The sequence below is a fragment of the Triturus cristatus genome, chromosome 9, assembly GCF_964204655.1.
Source record: "Triturus cristatus chromosome 9, aTriCri1.1, whole genome shotgun sequence".
In the NCBI taxonomy this organism is placed as follows: domain Eukaryota; kingdom Metazoa; phylum Chordata; class Amphibia; order Caudata; family Salamandridae; genus Triturus; species Triturus cristatus.
Genome location: NC_140592.1, coordinates 367,938,251 through 367,960,712, shown reverse-complemented (window position 1 = coordinate 367,960,712; position 22,462 = coordinate 367,938,251). Strand labels below are relative to the sequence as shown.

The window sequence follows — 22,462 nt, the reverse complement described above, 5'->3', positions numbered from 1 at the left end:
CCCTCTCCAGACTTTGATTTTCGTATTTTGAGCCAGTGAGAGTCCTCCATATGTTCTTAATTGCTGACAAACCTAAGAGCATGTAGTTCCAACCGACAACTCATGCATCCCGGTTAGTCACTGGTCTATTTGGAACCTGATTCTGCAGTAACCCTGCTTTTTGGAACTTCTAACTCGACTAGTAGTACACAAAAAGAGCAAAGTTCAAATTTCTCTTCTTTCACAAGAGTGTTTGCACAAATCCGTAGTCGTTGTAACCTGAAACTAAAATATTCTCCAGTGGAATAGTAGCCATTAACTTCAGCGATTCGGTATCCTTGGTTAAGCTCAATCCAATAATTCCAATTCTAGTTCACAAATCGCATTCCAGTGCGCACTGCTCCAGCATGCAATGTTTCGGGCCCATCGTGAACCTCAATGCATTCATTGAATAGACTATTTTGAACATTTACAGTTTATATTTCTGATCTTCCTTTCCCAATTTAGTTATGATGTTGCATGATTCTGCGAGTTAGACAGCGAATAATCACTAGTTAAAAATCACAGTTTTGTGGAGTGCCTAATTCATTAAGAACCTCTAATTATGAAACCTGCGACTCTGGACTGTTTTTTTCATTTTATGTTAGATCTGTGCCCAGAACTGTGGGCTTAAAACCTAACAAGCATTTGCAATGCAATAGGTCTTGCATTTACGAGAGTTTGAGCTATTGACATTGTAAATGACCATGCCTTTCATTTGTGTTTTAAAAACGGATCAATAAAAGGCATTGTCATTTGCAATGCTAATAGCTTAAACTCTCTCAAATGTGAGACCTATTGCATTATGCGTTATGACCAAGCGTGTCCTGCCTGCAGCAGCAGGCAGCAGGTCAAAGCTGTTCGAGAAAATAGTGCTCGCAGGCTGCAATTAAAGCCTACCGAGTAACAACACGCTTAACACGGTGTGTCGCCATGGGAGGTTACAAAATGAGACATGGCTGTACTACGCAGGAACTACTAAGCCTATTGACAATGAACAGGCACAGTTTACAGTGGGCAATGACACGAGCCAATGAAAAATATGGGCGGAGCTTCAAGTCCCTACTCGAATACAGCATGCCTCGCAGAGCAGCGCATGCGCTGCGCAGGCTCGACCTAAAAAGTAGCTTTGCTCTTGATTAGTATTCCTTGCCACTGGAATTTGTATTCTCAGTATCACTTATCACTATTGTGTGCATCAGTTAGTTTTTTTTATATGTTTTTGTTACATTTGCAATGGCCGTAAACATGTAGTCTCAGCCTTGAAAGCTACTTGTTTAAGATTAGCCATATTTAGCCAGGCCTGTAAAACCAAAGTTCATCTCTGCATGAAATTATGCATAGGTTGCTTCTTGATTGTATTCCAGAATGCTGCTGTCACTCATAATGCAGTGGAAAAAACTGCTTTACAACTCTCTCTTGGCCATTTCAGTTGAACTTTCGAATTGTTGATGTTTTGATAGCATCTGAATTTGTAAAAATGACTGGGTGTTTGCACTTTAGTAGTCTCCTGCTTGGTTTTGAAATGTTACTTCACAGTGCTGCCATAGGGGGGAGCAAGTTATTTTTAGGCATCCTTTAATATACCAAACTAGGTCATTGTGATGTAACAGTCTATAAAATTAAACAATTAACGATTCAGTGTTCTTTGTATTCTGTTCTGCTTAATTGGAGATTTAACAAATTAAGGCGGGTAAAATCATTTGTTGCCCACTGCGAGTTTTTGATTGTGGCTGGTTTGATCCTTTATTTGGTATGTAGATTTGTTTTAAGGAAGCTTTAGTTTTCCAGGCCCATATTGAACTTATTTCTACATTTGGCATATTGTTTTCTGCTTATTTAATGGATTTATTTTCCCTACTGCCCCTTTTTTAGGTCTTGCCTGGCGTTAGCAGCGCGCATGCGTTTCTCTCGCCATGCGAGGGCCTTTTGGAATCGATACGGATTCCAAGGGTGCACGCGGACGGACAGAAGATATGCACGCGGGGACTGGATGCTTAATTGGTGGCGTGACACAGGGGACTTTATTTTTTTGGCTCGGCAAACTGTACTTTTTCAATATTTGATGTTCTTAATAAGCAGCGCGGCATGCTGCGCTGCTTACTAAAAGCATCAAATATTGGAGAAAAAAAAGGGTCGTCAATCTTTGATTGTGCTCATTGGAGCGAGTGTTTGCATGCTTGTTTAGTCCGAGACAGGCGATTGAGATGCAGGCACCATTCACATGCATTGGCCAGAGGGAAGTCTGAGAAAAGCAGTGACCACGCAATGTTTACTACATGCCATAGTTCTGACATCACAGCAACTCGTGGTATGGGACCTTTTGTTAATAGATTCGACAACGCCTAAGCTGCTTGCAGCCCAGATTGTTTTGAACAGGAAACACATTTTGCTAGGAGTCTTTCTGCATGGGTGGCTGCCGCCACCAGAGGCAAGCTGCTAAAATTCAGGACATTAGCATCCCTCTGCAATAGCTCTCTGGCTGAGTTCACCAATGAAGGATGCACAATTAAGCAGCCCGTTCGTATATCTTTCATTGCAGCTGGATTTGTTTATACTCTTGGCTCTGATGGCGAGCATACAGACTGCTCCGTCTACGTGCCTATTGAAATGCGATCACCATGAAACAAGCATCCATTAACGTCCTTATCTTTTGACTTTCGTTTTTAAATTGCTCTGCACATTAGGTAATTATTTCGAAAAAACAATTGTTAATAAAATAATACTGTGACCTCTGATATTATCGAAGACATAATCCTGTGTGAAGCACTTAGCCTCTCATTAGCATATGCGTGTATTTGCTATAGATGGTGATGGAGAGAGAGCAGAAACTACCTCAGGGTTGCTAGGGCCATGCTTACTTTCTGTACCCTCCAATGCATTCATGACCTCAGTAATGACCTCTGAGAGTATTGGTAAAAAAGGGCAGTGCTCCGGGTACCAAACGTCAGGAGACGGGTAGTACTTATACCATCGGCTCTGCCGAATTGTCGTCATGCATTCAAAGTTTGCAAAAACACAGACTAACTTTAATTTGTATTTAGAATCTGAGTTAACTGTGGGAACAGACGTGCGTTATTTTGATATTAAAAAAGAGCCTTCTCCTAGTCTCCTTAACCCTGCGTCAAATTTCTCTTTCTTCTCCGTGCCTGATCAGAGTCGAATTCCTCCTACCTGGTCATCATTTCCGTGCCTCCAGAATCCCCAGAATTCGAATACTCGGGCATATTTGAAGGTCAAAGGGTGTGCAGTTGCTTTATGCTTTATATCGAGTCACTTATTGGTTCATGCATTCTAAATTGGCAGAAACATTCCAGCTCACCTGTCATACATTTGGAGCATGAATGTATTGTGCAACCGTCATCAATGTGCTTTCCAATAACGCTGTACACTGAATGCCTTTAACAGGCGAGTGCCGTCAATGCCTTTTTGCACTGGCGCTTCAGTGTATTATTTTTTTTATTATGTTTACTTATCAAAAATAGCCAGAAGCCATGTTGAAACAGTAAAATAAACAAGCATTTACAATGCAATAGGTCTCGCGTTTACGCGAGGTTCGCTATTGGCCATTGTAAATGACAATGCCTTTTAATTACGTTTTTTGCTTTTTAAAACCTAAATAAAAGGCATTCTCATTTACAATGCAGATAGCTTAAACTCACATAAATGCGAGACCTATTGCATTGCAAATGCTTGTTTCTGCAGTGCTCTTTATATTGCAAACTAATGTTCAGCTGAACCCACATACCCATGTGTCTTATGTCTTGTCTCCACCATTTTTCATCAGACTGAAGCAGATGGAAAGCCACGAAAGAAGATTGTTTCCCGACATAATGAGGAGATCTCGAGTGATTCAGAAACAGAAGGGTAAGGGAAGCGTTTGTGAGCATGTCTTTGTGCCAAAGGGAGCATTGGTCACTTCTCTTATTTTTCATTACTACATCTGCTTTGCTTGATTTACAGATTTCAAAATAACCAATTTACACTAGTTGGAGAAATCCGAATTCTTCAGTTCTAAGGGGACTTAATGACTTAGTATCCCAACAAGCACATCTGTCCTCGGACAGTCCTTCTAATCTAAAGCTTTTTCCTGAGGCCACATTGTCCTGTCTCTGATTTTAATAGCCATGGTTAGCAAAGCTTGGGAGAAAGGCAGGGGATATACCTTTCTCTTGCAGAGTGGTTTATTTGCCAGCCCAGTGGTGGTCACTGCAGACGTCTCCCTGGACACACCAACCTTGGTTTTGTTTTGGCAGCTAGGATCTGTTTTCTTAAACATTTGTGGGAGATTTGATCAAGTTGTTGTGGTGTTGAGTTTTTCTAGATTGGACAACTACGTGGGAATTTGTCAGCAGAGGAGTGTAAAAGAAATACATTTCATCTGAGTGGGTATTAAAGCTAGATGGCCTGTACTTGTTTTTGGACTCTAATCTAAGCACTTTTTAGGGTGTGGAAATTTACCGATATTATCTTGGTTAGTTTTGTAATTTTCAAGCGTTGGTTATTGTTAGACCTGACTTCCGTGGCGTAGTATTCCTCCAAACTTTTTTGCTTCACTCCCTTACTTTGCTTAACTTATTTTTGCTGGCATTAGTACTCTAGGCACTTTACCCCATTGAACAGTGCCAACGTGCTTATTCTTGCTCACTAAAAATTGATCTTCACCTAATTGGCACTTTTACTTGTTAGTCCCTAGTATATGGTACTGCATGTACCCATGGCCTGTACAGTAAATGCTAATAGTGGACTGCAGCACTTGTTGCGCCACTTATTAAAGTAGCTTTTTAAAACTTCTCAGGCCTTCCACTGCAGATTGTATTGCAGCTTTAAGCTGCCAATTCGACCTGAAAAAATAAACCTTTTGCCTGAACCTTCCTTTTTAACCCCTTCGCTGCTAGGAAAAATTGAAATTTAGGTGAAAAAAACAGCCATTTGTGTCAACGTTTCCTCCTGTAACTTCTTCTAATTATGACAGCTGTTTGAAAGCAATATACAGTTATGTTCGCTGTTCTTTCTGATTGTGGGGATATATAGGACTTGTAGGTTCACCAAGAACCCGACGAACCCAGAGCCAATAACTGAGCAGCGTCTTGCAATGGTTTTTTATTATGTACCGGGTATATAGCAATTATTTTGGGAAAATGTATAGATGGAAAAATTGGTATGAAAGACACCTATGTTTTTCTGAAATGGGAACAAAATATAGAGTTTAGAAACCGTAGATATTTGCACATTTCCGAAATTGTGGGTACCCATACTAGCATTTGAATTGTAGGTCATTTTTCAAAATGACTTTTTTTTTTTTTTTTTACACATTTGTCTTTCATTTGGAAGGCAGAAATGCATTAAGTCAATAGGTAATAACAGTGGCTCTACTATTCTGTGTTACCCTAAGTCTCCCGATAAAAATGGTACCTCACTTGTGTGGGTAGGCCTTGTGCCTACGACAGGAAACCGCTCAAAACTCAACGTGGACACACCACATTTTCACAATGAAAAATGACCCTTTTTTTGCAAAGTGCCAAGCTGTCGTTTTTTAATCCTAGCTCTACCGGAACCTAGCAAACCTATACATTTTTGAAAACTAGACACCCAGGGGAATCCAGGATAGGGTGACTTGACTGGCTCTCACCAGGTTCTGTTACCCAGAATCCCTTGCAAACCTACAAAATTGTGTCAGAAAAAACATTTTCGTCACTTTTCTGTGGTGGAAAGTTCTGGAATCTGTGTGGATCCACAAAATTCCACCCACCCCGCGTTCCCCAAAGTCTTCCGAGAACAATGGTACCTCACTTGTGTGGGTAGGCCTAGTGCGCGCGACGGGAAACAGTCCAAAACGCAAGGTGGACACACCACATTTTCACAGTGAAAAATGACCCTTTTTTTTGCAAAGTGCCTAGCTGTAGTTTTTGAACCCTAGCTCTGCCGGCACCTAGGGAAACCTAGCACACCTATACATTTTGAAAACTAGACACCCGGGGGATGCTAGAGAGGTATGGCTTGCGTGGATCCCCCAACGTTTTCTTAATAAGAATCCCCGGCAAACCTCAAATTTAGCTGAAAATCACTTTTTTCACACATTTTGTGTGGGAAGGTTGTGGCATCATCTGGCTGACACAAATTTCCAACCACCCAGCGTTCCCACAGGCCTCCCGATAAGAATGGTGCCTTACTCGTAGCCGAGTGGATGATGAACAGCCGCCTGAAACTGAACTCAGATAAGACGGAAGTCCTCATCCTGGGATCGTCGCCCTCTGCCTGGGACGACTCCTGGTGGCCCCCTGCCCTGGGCAACGCACCCAAACCGACGGACCACGCACGCAACCTGGGCTTCATCGTGGACTCCTCCCTCTCCATGACCAGACAAGTCAATGCCGTCTCCTCGTCATGCTTAAACATCCTACGCATGCTACGGAAGATCTTCCGGTGGATCCCCACCGAAACCAGGAAGACGGTCACCCAGGCTCTCGTCACCAGCTGATTGGACTACGGCAACTCCCTCTACGCCGGAACCACTGCAAAACTCCAGAAAAGACTCCAGCGGATTCAGAACACCTCAGCTCGACTCCTCCTGGACATCCCCCGACACAGCCACATCTCCGCACACCTAAGAAACCTGCACTGGCTCCCCGTCAACAAGAGAATCACCTTCCGACTCCTCACCCATGCACACAAAGCCCTCCACAACCAAGGCCCAAGATACCTCAACGACCGCCTCAACTTCTATACTCCCACACGCCAGCTCCGATCGTCCAGTCACGCCCTCGCCGCCGTCCCCCGCATCCGAAGAGCCACTACGGGAGGAAGATCCTTCTCCTACCTGGCTGCCAAGACGTGGAACTCCCTCCCCACCCACCTCCGCCTGACCCAAGACCACCTCGCCTTCAGGAAGCAACTCAAGACCTGGCTGTTCGAGCAGTAGCGGACCCCCCCCTCCCCCAGCGCCTTGAGACCCTCCGGGTGAGTAGCGCGCTATACAAATGCCTTGATTGATTGACTCGTGTGGGAGGCCCAAGTACCCGTGACAGGCCAGGGCCTAAAACGTATTGAGGTGACATCAACATTGCCTATCACAAAACAGCCTGGTTTTGCAAGTGGGGGTGGGGGGGGGGGTCACCTGGGTTTTTTGCCCCGTGCTCGGCGGCTAGCTAGGGAAACCTACCAAACCCACACATTTCTGAAAACTAGACTTTACGGGGATTCCAGGGAGGTATGGCTTGCATAGATCCCCCCCACGTTTTCTTTCCTAGAATCCCCTGCATACCTCCAATGTAGCTGAAAAAATCACTTTTTCCACACATTTTTGTGTGGGACAGTTGTGGCATCACCGGGCAGACACAAATTTCCTACCACCCAGAGTCCCCCCCCCCCCCCCCCCCCCCCCGGTCTCCCGATAAAAATGGTGACTCACTTGTGTGGGAAGCCCAAGTACCCACGACAGGCAAAGGCCGAAAACATTTTGTGATGGGCAATTTTGATGTCGCCTCAATAGGTTTTGGGCACCATTTTTATCGGGAGACCTGAGTGGTAGGACATTTGTGTCAGCCCGGTGATGCCACAACCTTCCCACACAAAAATGTGTGGAAAAAGTGATTGTTTTTTTTCAGCTAAATTTGAGGTTTGCAGGGGATTCTGAGTAAGAATACGTTGGGGGGGATCCACGCAAGCCATACCTCCCTGGAATCCCCCGGGTGTCTAGTTTTAAGAAATGTGTGGGTTTAATAGGTTTCCCTAGCTGGCCGCCGAGCACGGGTCCAAAAACTCATGAGACCCTCCCCCTTGCAAAACCAGGTTGGTTTGTGATGGGTAATTTTGAAGTCTCCTCAATAGGTTTTGGACCCTTCCCTGCTGCAGGTACTTGGCCCACCCACACAAGTGAGGTACCATTTCAATTGGGATACTTGGAGAAATGCTGGGGGGTAGGAAATTTGTTGTTTCTTTCTGCAGCGTGAACATTTTGGCACAATAATGTAAGGAAAATGTGACAGTCACATTTTGAGGTTTGCAGGACATTGTGGGTAAGATAACTTGTTGGGATCCACAAGAGAGACATCACCATGCACTCCCATGGGTGTTTAGTTTACAACAATATCGACAGCTGGTAAGGTTTTCTTAGATGAAATGTACACCTTGGCAGAGAGACAAAAAAACAAAGATTACTGCACAGCCATGTATTCCTCAAGCACACACATACTGCTTGGATTTGGCACAAGGGCGAGGGATGGTTCAGTATATAAACATTTTATTAACAAGAGATTTCACATAAATGAAATGCACTGTCAATAATTGAAAGGCCAAAAAACTGAACCAGTGACTCGCAGCTCTTGAGCTGTAAAGCCGCGTCAAGGTCCCAACCGCTTTACAGGCCATTCACACACCTTTCATACGTGATACACACAAGACCATTCACACCACCAGGCACAAAACAAACACATTACAACATTCACAACAAGCATTGGCATAGCCAATAGGTCTCGCTTTTGGGACCTTATAAGTATTTAGTTATGCAACTGTTGCATGACTAAACACTTATAAGGTCCCAAAGGTGAAACCTATTGGCTTTGCCAATGCTTGTTTTCTTTCTAATCGCGGCACCAGTGCTTTACTTTTTAACATTAAAAGTAAAGCTCTGGTGCCGCGATTATAGCGAAAGTAAAGATATAGATGTTTTTTTCAATTTCTTTACTTTTGCTGTAATCGCGGCATGGCGCTTTACTTTTAATGTTAAAAGTAAAGCACCGGTGCCGCGATTAGGCAGCTAAAAATGCTACCGCCGGCCACAGCTTGCAGTGCATGTGCGCGAGTGGTGCGCGCGCAGCAGTAATCGCGCCATATGGCGCCTCTGCTGAAGTCCGCGTACATGCACTGCAAGCGTTAGCCGGCGGTAGCATTTTTTAAAGCCCTTACTGAAATCTCTCCGAGCAGCGCATGCGCGCTGATTCAGCGAGACCTAAAGGGACAAGGTACACCCTGCTTGAGATGGAAAAGACCAATATTTCTGCACAACCACCTATTCCTCAGCACAAATACATACTAGTTGGGTTTGGCACGAGGGTGAGTGATGGTTCAGTATATACAGTTGTATTAACCAGAGATTTCACAAAAATGAAATGCCACAAGGCACCAACCTCTTTACAGGCCATTCATACACCTTTCATACATGTGACACATGCAAAACCATTCACACCGCCAGCTGCGGGCCCAGCACATTATAACATTCACACCAGCAGACGGCGCCATTCAAGGGCCCATCACTTTCACACGCCCACATTCCTGACACAGCAACCACACCAGCTCACAAATTGCATGAAGTGGCGTTTAGCTAGCAGTGTGTGTAGTGACCAGCAGCAAGTCACTACTCGCACTCCGCCAGCCAAGCGCCAGTCCACGCACACTGCCAGCCAAGCGCCAGTCCACGCACACTGCCAGCCAAGCGCCGGTCCACGCACACTGCCAGCCAAGCGCCAGTCCACGCACACGTCATAAATTATTTAACAGGAAAGTAAACGCAAACCAATTGCAACTAAATACAAAACTATAACTACAAAAACAGCAGTAACTAAAGACCTCATTCTATTGCCAAACGTGAAACTGAACAACTATATAAAACCATACAGACCAGGCAGTACACTATTAAACTCACGGTTGCTCCCAAAAACTCTTGAGTGTGATACAATCTGAAACATGTGGGCACACACAGCCCAAGATTAGAAGGACAATCAGCACAGTGCATACAACTCTCCTTCCGCACACCTCTTGGCAAGCAGACTCTACATCTCTTACAGGAATTGTTTTTTTTGGGGCGTGGCAGGAATTAAATCAGGAAAGTGGAGATCTTTCAACCTAGCCACATCCTCCACCACTCCAACTCTAGGAACACTTGCCTGTTCCACAACAACGAGGCTGCCTATCATACTCCTGCATCAAAGATGACTTTTGTTCAGTTTCAGAACACTCCTTGTACACAACAAAAGCATTGAAAGTTGCTAAATTGAAGAGATGGATGACCAACTTCTTTTACCAAACATAAGCATTACGAACAGCAGTGTAAGGTTCCAACCTACTTTATTGACGCCACCCATGTGCTTTTTGTAGTCTACAATGCACACAGGTTTGCGCACTTCAGCAACCTGACCCCAAACAGTCACAGGTGAATTACTCTCATCATGAATGGTAGTTAGCATGTACACATCCCTCCCGTCCACAAATTTCACAGCTAGCAGTTCCTCACTACGCAAGGCACTGCACTGTCCCCTCTGAAGCTTTTTGCAAATCAGCTCTTTTGGGTAACCTTTACGGTTAGAGCGGATTGTGCCACAAGCAAAAGTGTCCCCTTTGAACAATTCCTTAAACAATTGCACAGCAATGTAGAAGTTATCAAGGTACAAATGGTGGCCTCTGTTAAACAGTCCTCTAGTAAGGTCCCACAATTTTCTCAAACTGGAATCTCTACCAGTGTACACCCGGAAATTATAGACCTATCCTGTCCTACTCTGACCTACATCTTAATTCCATAACCTGCCCTCTTACTAGGAATGTACTGCCTAAAAACCAAATGGCCCTTGAACAGGACCAAAGACTCCTCAACAGATATTACTGTGCCTGGAATATAGATCTCTGAAAATCGATCTACAAAGTGATCAAGAACAGGCCTAATCTTAAAAAGACGGTCAGTCAGGGTCATCTTGTGGCCACGCCAAAGCATTATCCAAAGTAAAAGTAAATACCGATCATGACTCACAATTGCAGGAAATATGGCCGTTGCCATCAAGGGACTGGTAGACCAATATGAAGCCAGGGACGGCTTCCTTATCAAGCCCATCAAAGTCAAACCCAAAAACTTCATATCATTCAGATTTGTGGGAATCCACTGGGTAGCTCTAGAGTGGGACCTAAGTCTGGCACTGTTGTCCCTCAAACTGATCAGCATACAAATTAGTCCGCTCAAGAATCTCAGCCAAAAAACATCATCCATAAACAACTGAAAAAACCGTATAGGCAAAAACATTTCACAATCCACTCTACACCCTGCATCACCACTAAAGGCTTACAACACTGGTTGCACCATGTTTGGATCAACCCAGAGTCCAGCACTACCAATGGAAATCCTTACAGCCCCAGGCTGAAATCCAGATGCCTCTTGCACCATCGGCACATCAGTGTCCTCCTCTAAAACAGGCACTTCATCCGCACTGAGAGTAGCTTCATCATCCGATGAGTCCATGTGGAGATTACTCACTGTCTGAATCTTCCCCTCCCTCCTCACCCTCAGACGCACTGTCAGTCTCATAATCCTGGTCAGAGAAAGATTCAAAAAGCATATTGACCACCTGTTCAGCAGTAATTCTACGGCTAGCCATAATCTTTACTAATAAAGGTAACTTGTCAAACAAGTCAACAAAAACAAACACTTTGTGATAAAGACGCATTTTGTTTGTTACTTATTTTACAAAGACCTATATACTCCAACTATACCACTCACTTGCCAGAAGTAGCTAGACTCACCACCTACTCTCCACAGACACAGTAAGGATCAACAATATCCCACTAAAAAATACAATTACACATAAGAGAATGCAAAACACATCGCAAATAATTTCATGCTCAAACCACTAACTAAATATGCTGCCATTATGACACCACTTACAAAAAAATTCATTCATGCATGACCATAATACTCATTTGGGAGTAAATACAACAAAAATGTTTTTCTTACCAAAAAATGCAACTACGCAAAACTGCAGAACAACCACTGGTGAAACTGCAAACTGGAATCGAAAGCTTTACACTAGAATAAAAAGGAGAAAAAAAATTACAATCACATATGCAAATAATGCACCAGTCCACACACAATCCACCAGCCAAGCTAAGGGGTAGGTGGGCGTAAGAGTATAAATAAAATATTCACCCCTGTAAAAGGGGAGCAGCCCTTGAGGCCAATCCCCAACACAAAAATGTAAAAAAAATCCCTGGTGTCTAGTGGCTTCTGCCCCCCCTTGGGGCAGATGGGTCTAAAAACAAACTGCTAATCTGCCACCCAAAGAGGGCAGAAATGGCCACTATCATCCTCCCATAAAGGGGAGCGACCCTTGTCCAAGGTGCCGCTCCCCAACATTAAAAAAAAAAAAAAAAAAACCCTGGTGGCAGAGTGGCCATACAAACAAGCCAATAGGTCTCACCTTTTGGTACCTTACAAGTATTTAGTTATGCAGCACAATATCCTCATTGCAACAACATTAACTGTTGCATGGCTAAACACTTGGTCCCAAAGGCGAGACCTATTGGCTATGCCAATGCTTGTTTATTTAGAAATGGGGTTGGGAAAATGTTTGCCACAACAGTGGTTGAGGTTCTTTTGGGTTCAATAAAACCTAGTATTCAAACAGTGCTTGGTGGTTTATGGGAAAGGAAATAAAACGATGTTGTGAGGACCGAAAGTAATGTTATTCAGTATGCAGATTTCTGAATTCATAGATTAATAGACATCTTATCATATAACGCGGACTCGCATGAGTGACAGTCATCCCGGAATTGTAGTAGCAACTGTTTAACCTACAAATGATTAGCTCCTCCGGTTTACATATTTTCTTTCAATCAAAATACAACAAAATAAATGTTTAAAGTGAATCCAGGAACATTCGGTATGGATCAAAGTATCATTATTGATTAAGTAACATACATAAGTTTTATGCAGCTGGAATAAAACCATTTATCACGATTGACTTCTTGACTCTGGCAGTAGTGTTATTGGGTGCATTGGTATAAGCCTTCGCAGAGAATGTAGTTTGACTCTTAAAATCAGATTGATGAAAATGCACCACCAGGGTTCCCTGTATGACCTGCACATTTATTTTCCTTGATACTTGTTTAAGACTAAATGATTTCTTACATCACCGCTTTAATCAGTGACTGAAAGTATTGTACAGGTATGTTATATGACAGACGGCCTGATTCTTCTATGCTCCTTTCTTTATTTGGAATACTGCCTGGTCACTAATAAAGTTAAATTACAGACTTTGACATGCATGACTGAACTTCCTACAAAGAGTGCACAATATCAAAATACCCAATTGTGCAACATGCGCTCCTTGAGACTGAAGTGTATTCTCCCATAGACCAGTAGATCCATATATAGGAGTTCAATGCTCTTATGCTAATCGTGTTCCAGAAATTCATACAATTTAGGAAGGAAATAGGAGTAGGTGCAGCATGGAGTTGGGTGGAAATGAAGTACCTAGGCGCAAGTGCAGCATGGGGTTTTGTGGCTTTGGTATAAAGTGTAGGGTCAGGGCAATGTATGCAGTGTCACTTGTATAGAAGAAAACTAGCTAGGAGCAACACTGCTGAAAAACGGGCGATAGCCCTGATATGTGATATGGCATTGTAAATCTACAGTCAAACCTACTGGACTCAACCATACCTATTCTGTCGCATACAATGCCTCCCGACTGCTGGCTTATTAATCCAAATGATAAAGCAAAACCAGCATTGGCAGTGACGTGGCTGGAGGGAGAAAGCGGCTGCAAAAGTGACGCGGCCGGGCGGGGGGAGAAGGGTGGGGGGAGAAGGGCGGGGGAGTAGTGCAAGCAGAGCAAGGCTTAATTAGATAAGAATGGCAGATGGTGGCTGCGCGCGTTCACGCGCACATGCTTTAAGCTTTAGGCCAGGAAACGCTTGTGGGTAGGACTTTGAAAAGCCCCTTACTAAAAGTCGAGCAACAGCGCATGCGCTGCTATAGGCTCGACCTAAAAAAAGATATCAGCTGATCAGCCCCCCAGGGGGACAGAAAAAGCCAAATTAATACCCTTCGAAGGGGAGCGACCCTAGTGGGCCCTATCTGATCACAACATGGCGACAAACATTGCCCCCAAAGGAGAGGGACCCTCGCCCAAGGGGTCAATCTCCACAAATAAAACCCTGGTGGTCTAGTGGGCCCTATATAAAACCAAAATGGCGAGATCTGCCCCCCTCCCCCCCCCCCCCCCCCCCCCCGTCCCCCTAGGGGCAGACAGCCCAAAACATGGCCCCTAAAGGGGAGAGACCCTTTTCCCTGGTGGTCCAGTGGGCCACTTTAAAAAAATAAAAATGGCGAAAAAGCCTAAAAAACATTTTCCCCCTTGAGGGAAGCGCCCTTGCCTAAGGGGCCGCTCCCCCCCCCCCAAACAGTAATCAATTTCAATAAATAAAACAATCCCCATGCAGCAGGAATGCACACAAGGCATCGGGGAAAGGAAAACCCTTTCCTTTCCCCTTCTGCCTATTTTGTTTAAATCCCCCCCCCCCCCCCCCCCCCCTTCTCCCACGGGTAGAAACTTACCTCCTCTTCTCTCCGGCGTAATGGAAGCAATGGTTTCTTGCGCGTCGGAAATCCTTTGGCACACTGACGTCATTGATGACGTGGTGGGGGGGGAGCAGGGGAAGGGTTTCCCCTGCCTCCCCCCGTGGGGTCACGTAGATGGGCGGCCCACGGTGGAGCACCAGTACTTCCCCCGTGGGTGGGTGCTAGGACAGTCGGGAGCCATCTGACACACACACCCACCGTGATATCGGACGGCTCCCGGCTGTCCGCACGGAAAGGGTTAATAGTTTTAAATTGCCCTAAGGTGAGCTCTTAAAGCTCCTAGGGCAGGGTGCATGGTATTTAGAAAGTTGTCTGTGTTTTATAGGGCCAGGTTCATTGTATTTAAAAAGGATGGCGTGTGTTTGAGCTTTACACTGCCAGCACATGTAAAACGTAGTCCATGGGAAAAACAGCCTTTCAGCAGTGAAAAATGACTTCACACTGGGTTACCTTATTTCAATTAATAGGTGTCAATTAAAAGTTTGGGTTGCAAATACTGATATTCTGTTTACACTCAAATGAATTGCAATTTAGAATCCTCTTAATGTGGAAGTTTGATTTTAAGTTACAATTTTGAAAATGCCACTTTTAGAAAGTTGGTATTTTGTTGCCTAAACCTACTGTTTCTTTCTGTCGGTGTCCTGCATCCCATGACTGTTAATCGCTCTTCTGTTGGGGTTTGTGTATTGCTTCCAGACAGTGAGCTAAAGGAAATCTAGGTGTGAGAGTCTTTCCTGTCAGGTTGGTTGGGGAGGAGCTATATTCTGCTCTGATTAAATTTCAAAGGGACATGCCTTCAGCACACAAAGGAATCTGAAACCAGGCCTACCGTGCCTTTTGGCTCTAGATCGGTTGGAGCCAGGAACAGGGGAAGGGGAATAATTGTCTAGAACCAGTTTGGGGGTTGATCAAGAAATCCTAAAACACAAAGTCTGCCACCAGGTATAAAATGGTACCCTGAGAACCACTCATCAGAACACTCCTAGACCTGTGGAGGATGCAAGAGGAGTACTGCCCTGGTGCAGGAATGCCTTTCTTGCTGTCTGTAGAAGGAAGATTGAACCAGCTTGCATTTGCTACCCAGAGTGACTCCACAGGTCAGTTGGCTAACCTCCAGTGTCTGCTGGAGTGAGTCATGATCCCAATAGGTGTCCGTCCCCCAATATGTCACCCCCCATGTCCTGAACTCTTGACTGGCTTCAGTAAGAACTCCTTCTTAGGAAAGTTTTGAAAATCCTGAACGGGCCAGTTAGTACAAAACCTCAGTCGCTTGCTGCGACTGTCAACAGAAATATCCAGCGGGGCCTGCTCTACACGCCGGCAGCAGCCGTTCACGTAGATTTGGCAACGCCAGACCTTCTTTTTGAGTCAATAGCAACTGTCAGCGATGATCAACCAGAGCAATGCCCCAGAGACAACCGGCTTTTTTATGCTCCAGCAATGACCATCCATGATGCTCGTTTTGCTCTTCATGCTGAAAACCTCATCCTCGTAGCATCCTCCAATCCGAACCAAACTCTTAATTCCAGACTTCAGAAGGTAGCTCTTCTGTGAGACTAACCTGGTCCTTGTGTTCAACCTGTGCTCCTTTATGGTTGACCTGAAAATTCAATAACCCCGGTTCTAATGATTGGATTTTTGTTGTTCTGGTATTCTATAATTGAAATGGGTAAACAACGTTTACCACAAATCTTTTTCCCCACAGGGAATCACAGCGCCGTCGTTACAACGACCGCGTTGTGATTCCGCATACCATTACTCCGCAAGTCGGAACAACGACTTGCGGAGGGGGTGGAGGTGTTAGATTTAAAATCCAACACCTTCCCTATTGTCCGCACAGACTGGAGTTGGAATAGTAAATTATACTATTCCAACATCCAGCGCCCCCCCTCCACGTCGTTCTGACTTGCTGAGTAATGGTATGCGGAATCACAACGCGGTCTTTATAATGACCGCGTTGTGATTCCCTGCGGGGAAAAAAGACTGCGGGATAAGAACATGCATTCATTGAAATGTACTCTGTTTCTAAATAGCGTTGGGATTGTTAGGTTGTGTTTTTGTGTGCTTCATAAATACTTCACACGTTGTCTCAACGTTAAGCCTGAAAGCTTTGTGCCAAGCTACCAGTGTGTTGAGCACAGGTTAATTTAATGATTCACCCCGACAGGAATTGGGGTTGTTGCCTGAGTCGGGCTTCCGCCCCCCCTCAACCAATAATCCCATGTTTAGTCATTATAGTAAATGGTATCTCAAATTTGTGGTGTTCCCATATTTTGCTGCTTGCCCTTTTAGAATTCAATTTGATTACCCATCTACCCACTAGACATTATAATGGAGTGCATTATATTCTACATTTCAATATTTATTAGTTAATAGTTTGAGTTAGAAGTTGAAACTTCTAGTCCCTATCATATGCATTAACGGTGGAGTACTAGTATTAAAGTAAATACTGTCCTTAAATATCAGTAAGAAGTTATTGCAGACAATGCTTCTAGTTTGTACCGTTAGCAGTGCTATTTGTTACTTCTACCTAGATGTCCGTTAGCAATATACGTATGGTAGTGGATCCGGGCACCTGTAGAAAACGCAGATTTTTGCAAGCGTGAAGATATTTGTATGTGGGTTTAATGTTCTGGGATTTGTTTGAAACAATGTTTTGACTTCTACTCAATTTCCTAAGTGAGCAGAAAGAATGGATTTGCCCAAGTTGTGCAAACCTGTCATTATCAATAACCAAAAATAAAGTGAACAAGCTTCTTTTAATTAAAATATTCACGTTTTGCTCATGTTGCATATATTTTGAATATCCTCCCTCTTTTTTAAATCATGAACATTGATCTTTTATTCTCATTTCCTGGACTGAACATCCTTTCTGTTTGTAGAATGTTCTTACATCAATTTGTTAACGTGAAGATGGAATTGGGAGTATGTGAGCGGAGAGGCAAGATTAGAACCCTATAGTAACATATTTTCTTTTTTCTATCATAGCTTCCCTGAACATGAAAAAAGAAAGAAAGGACGCAATGAAGAAGAAGAAATTGAAGAAACCCCTCAGGAAAAGAAACTCCGACTGGCCAAACAATACCTAGAGCAGCTGCGGGAGCAGGGTAAGGTTGAAACTATGCACTTTTCGGAATAAAACAAAATTACTATATTTCGTACAAAAGTATTTGTCATTTTGGTCCCTAATTGAAGCATTCTTCCAACCGCTTCGTTTTACAGCCCCTTACTGTTGTCTCTGAAAAATCCTTTCACAAGAGCTCACTTAAATTTTTGTCATCTTATTATAGTGTGTGTGAAAGTGCCCCTTTTTGCATGGTTACCCCCCACTTTTTGCCTGACATCTGATGCAACCTGACTTGATGAGCTCGGAGTTCGTGCCATTGAGGTTGCAGGGCGTAAGTTCTTTCCCAAGACTGTACCTTTGTACCCACAATTGGCAAATCTCTGCTGCAGGTAAGCCCCTTGTAAAGGGTACCATGGGAACCAAGATCACTGTGACCAGGGAAGGCCTCTAAGGGGTGCAGGCACCTATAGTACCACCCTTCGAGTTCCTGTACCTTAACACCCACTCACTGCCACTGCAGGCTGCGTGTTTTGGCTGAGAGAAAAGTGAAGAGTCGACATGGCACGCATCCCTGTGTGCGATGCCTGCAACCCACTGCCTAAGGCATAGTAAGTCACCCCTCTAGCAGGGCTCCCTACTCTAAGGTGGCAAGAGCCCTGTACCCCTACCGTGTCTAAGTCCATTCATAGATGTTGTAAGTGTAGGAAAGCCATCAAGAGTATATGGTCTGGGTGTTTGTTTTTACGAACTTCACAGCTCCATAATGGCTTTACTACAAACTGGGCAGTTTGGTAGCAAACTTCTCAGCACATTAAACCCACACTGCCAGTGTCAGACGTAATGTAAAATGCACTCAGAGGGCATCTTGGAGATGCCCCCTGAAAATCGACCAGCCCTGGTGTGGTTTCTGAATGGTTGCCTGCCATTTGCCACCACCAGAAAGGTTTCTGGACTCCTGGGTAGAGAGCCTCTTCTCTCTGGGTTCAGAAACAAAGGCCATTCTGGGCAGTAGTGTCATGCCTCCTCCCCCAGGATGGGCTGGGTCCACGAAAGGGGAAGCTTCAAAGGCTTGTCATCCTGTGGAAGCTGTGGAAGCCTTTTGCTGCCCCCAGCTGCTGGCTTTCACCGTTTCTGGCCTCCACTTCTGGTGGAAGAATCTGCAGGAAAACCAAGCTAGGATGAGTGGTGTGTCCACCTTTACCAACCCCAACCCTCAGGTGGGGGAGGCGAGGTGAAGCACACATCTCCGTCCCCTCTGTCTTGAAGATGGGGGGACTCCACCAGTTAGGGAGAGGCTCATGCCCCTGCCCACTGGAGTGTGGCATTACACAGGATGTACCCTCCCCAAGGAAGGGACCCCTTAAACATCCCTAAATTTAGTATTTAAAGGCAACCATGAACCTCTCCTCCCCAGATTAGAGGAAGAAAGAAGGACCGAAGAGCCATGCTGATCCAGGAAGTAAAGCCATGCCTGAACTGGGGTGGCAGAGTGGGCTAAAGAACGGTGATGGATCAAACCCCGATCTGTTGACTGGGTGTGAGTGTTTGATTGGTTCTGATGCTCCGTCCATCACCACCCCCTTTTGTACCGCTTTGTTCGCCATAAGTTGGCAGGGTATGCTCAGACGTGAGTCCCTTGCTCACTTTGCCACTGGATTCAAGAAAGCCTGGCTGAAGACAGCTGAAATGCCAGAAACCGGTCCTAGGAAGCTTGTTTCCGGTCCAGGGAAGGCATGGCTTGGCAGTTCGGGCTGGACTGTTCCCATGAGGCACAGGGTCAGACTGATTTGAATATGGCCATGTCTGAACTGGGGTGGCAGAGTGGGCTAAAGAACAGTGATGGATCAAACCCAGATCTGTTGACTGGGTGTGAGTGTTTGATTGGTTCTGATGCTCTGTCCATCACCACCCCCTTTTGTACCACCCAACTTCTTTGGCCTCAACCCTTCCTGCCTGTTCCATCTACGACCTGCCTACAGCAAGAACCCCGGCGAGTGGAGTCCAGCAGCTAGCAACGCCCAGATCACCTGACCTGCAACCCTCTTGCAGACTGCCTATCGTGAACACCGGATTTGCTCAAGCAAAGACTCACCCACAGAATCCGTATTCTGGTGACTCCAGGATTCTGCACCCGATGCCCTTAGCCAGAGTTCGTGTGGCCCAAAACCACAAGGAGGCCTCCCCAGTGATACTGACCTGATATCTGGTGATCCCTGACCTCCCTCAAGCTTTGAGATGACGCCTGCAGCCTCAGCCTGAAGAGCTGGTAAGAAAACCGCATGCCAGAACATACCCCTGCACCTGATGCCCCACAGTCTTGGGTGGCCCAACTGACGGTGTCCAGGCATCTCCCAAGAACCCAACTTACCTCTCCAGCCTGTGAACGCCTTCAGGTAGTCTCCCTGCCCAAGCCTGCAGCAACTTTGCACAATCGAAGGTCTCTATTGAAATGTACAGGGCCCCCAGTGGCCTTTTTGCACCCTGCACCCATCTGCCCCAGTGCTGCTGGTGGTGCAGCTCCTGTGTTGTCTGTTGGCCCTAGAATTTTTTGGCACCAGTGTCGGTATCTTGCATGGCTCTACGTTCCTGGCGCGGAAGGCTAGGAACAAGAACTGACAGCGCGCGAGGGCGGCGTCCAAGTACTCCGACTACGTCATTCCGGCGCATGACGCCGACGACTGACGCGGAGCCGCAGACGACGCCTAGCGACGCGCAAGGGGTATTGCTGACGAAAAATCTTCCGGATCCAGTCTGACGCCTGGGGATATTCTAAGGTGAGGAATCTAACTAACGTGTTCGAGGCATGTGGGCTGCTGACATTCATATCTGTGCATAGATCGCCGCCTAGTGTTGGGTCCGGATGTTTGCACGTTGTTGTCCTGGAAGAGTCTTCGAAGTATCCTTGGATAGGTGACTCCTCCCCTGGACTACAGTGCGCATGGGCATCCTCTCCATCCTCAGATTGTTTTTTTCCGCCATTGGGTTCGGATGTGCTATCTTAACTCCAGTTAGGAAAAAGTTAGTCGAGGCCAAAAGGCCTTTAGTTCACGTCGGTACTGTTCACTCGATCGGTTTCGACCCTACCTGTTAGCTTACTAACTTCGGAAACAACTTTTCGCTTTTTACCTGACCATCGACGACACCGACGATGGAGTCGAGGACACCATTCAAGAGGTGCCCGGTATGCAATGCGAAATATCCCCATATCGACGTCCACCCGGTGTGCAACAAATGCTTGTCGCCGGACCACGACGAATCGACATGCATGGCCTGTGCCCGGTTCCGTTCCAAGAAGACTCTACGGAATCGTCGAGCGGCGAGACTCGAAGCGCAGCACGCGGCACCGGCCCCGGCAGACATCTTCAACGCCGAAGATGTCGAGGAGTTGGAAATCCTACCCTCCAATCCGGGTTCCGAACATGACTCCGGTTCGGACGACGTCGATGAATCACTCTTTCGCAGAGATGAAGACAACGCCGAGGTAGGAGACGACGATGAGGCCTTAGGGGCCGAAGAAAGTAGCTCCAATGACGAGCAAGGCCTACCCGTTCAGACTGACGAGGGCCCAGTGCCACAGTCTATGGCTCCGGTCGAGGGATCGCCTTCGGGCCTTACCCGAGACCTATCCCGCGGTTCTTCGGCCCCGCCCTCGGGCCCGGCCTCGGACGTTTAGCGGCAGCCATTATTACCTACACCGGCTGGTTTCCCTTCTACCAAACCGAAACCGAAAGCTGCACCGGTACAAATGAAACCGAAAGTGGCGCTAGTCGGATCGAGGCCTTCCACACCTTCGACGCCAGCGACGCGCATCGGCACCGAGCGCACCAAGCGAGACTTCGGTGCCGAACTTGAAGCGGCCGACGCCGGAGTCGGCATTCGGAAAAAGGCCCTCGGTGCCATCAAACCTGCTCGGCTCTCGGCGCCGACACCATCGACTCCTAAACCAAAGGTCATACCACCTGCTGCGTCTCACGTCGCTTCCACGGCAACACCGAAGCCTCCTGCATCGAAGACGTCGACGGCCATTTCCGCCCCTCGACCCGATGACCCACCGGCGCCGAAAAGTCCACGGCCGCCTCTACAAACCTGGTGGGCGCTAAGGCCTCGAAAGCGCTTCACGCGCGAACCGTTGCAGCACAAAGCAGCAAAACCCAAGCGGTCCTCCAGGACACATCGGGCTCCGGCCCACTAAAAGCTCAAACAGCCTCTTCGGCGCCAGCCAACATAACTTTTGGCCTGCCGCCATCCACGATCCAGAAAATGTTCCAACTCAGGACACGGGTCACCCACACCACGGTTACACCTGCTGGGACATCTCCGTCACGTTACATCGACGCCAACACCGGCAGGATGGTTATCCATGACCGGAGGATAACTTCAGAGCCACCCTTGGACCCTTTCAGGATCCCACTAAAGAGAAAGCTGCCTGTGGACTCAGAACCTGTGCTTTGCGAATCTTTCGACTCGCCCTACCAAGACCCACTATCATTCTCTCCCACACACTCCGACACGGATGCGTTGGCAGACTATATGGATGACCAAGTCCCTTACCACGGAGACATGGACCCTGATGACCAACAGGACCCTGATCAAACTTGGGGCGACCCTGCAGACCCCAGTGCACCTCTAGATGCACAGGACCCTCAACTCTATGGAGCGAAAACATCTCCGACAGAGGACACTGCAGCGTTCAACGCTCTTATTGAACGTGCTGCAAATAATCATGACGTGCAGCTTCACTCTGACACCGTGGAAGACGACTTCCTTATGGACACTTTCGCTTCCTCGGAAAGGCATGTAAAGACTCTGCCCATGCTCAAAGGAGTCCTCAAACCAGCCAAGGACATCTTCAAGGAACCCACCAGGGCACGGGTGATAAACCCCAGGATCGACAAAAAGTACAGATCAGCACCTGGGGACCCTACTTACATCAGAGGCCAATTACCTCTCGACTCCATTGTCGTTGCGAATGCTCGCAAGAGGGCACACTCGCAATCAACAGGTGACGCTCCTCCCCCGGACAAAGAGTCCAAGGT

General features: G+C 46.3%; 1 protein-coding gene across 2 annotated transcripts in view; it reads left to right on the top strand.

The window, feature by feature from the left end:
- Nucleotides 1-22,462, top strand: part of RRP9 (ribosomal RNA processing 9, U3 small nucleolar RNA binding protein) — a 153,736-nt gene that overhangs the window by 25,592 nt on the left and 105,682 nt on the right. For both annotated transcript variants that reach the window (XM_085625167.1, XM_085625168.1), the window contains exons 2-3: nucleotides 3,806-3,885; nucleotides 17,348-17,466. In XM_085625167.1, coding sequence (XP_085481293.1) covers nucleotides 3,806-3,885; nucleotides 17,348-17,466 — 199 coding nt within the window. The remainder of the gene's footprint in view (nucleotides 1-3,805; nucleotides 3,886-17,347; nucleotides 17,467-22,462) is intronic.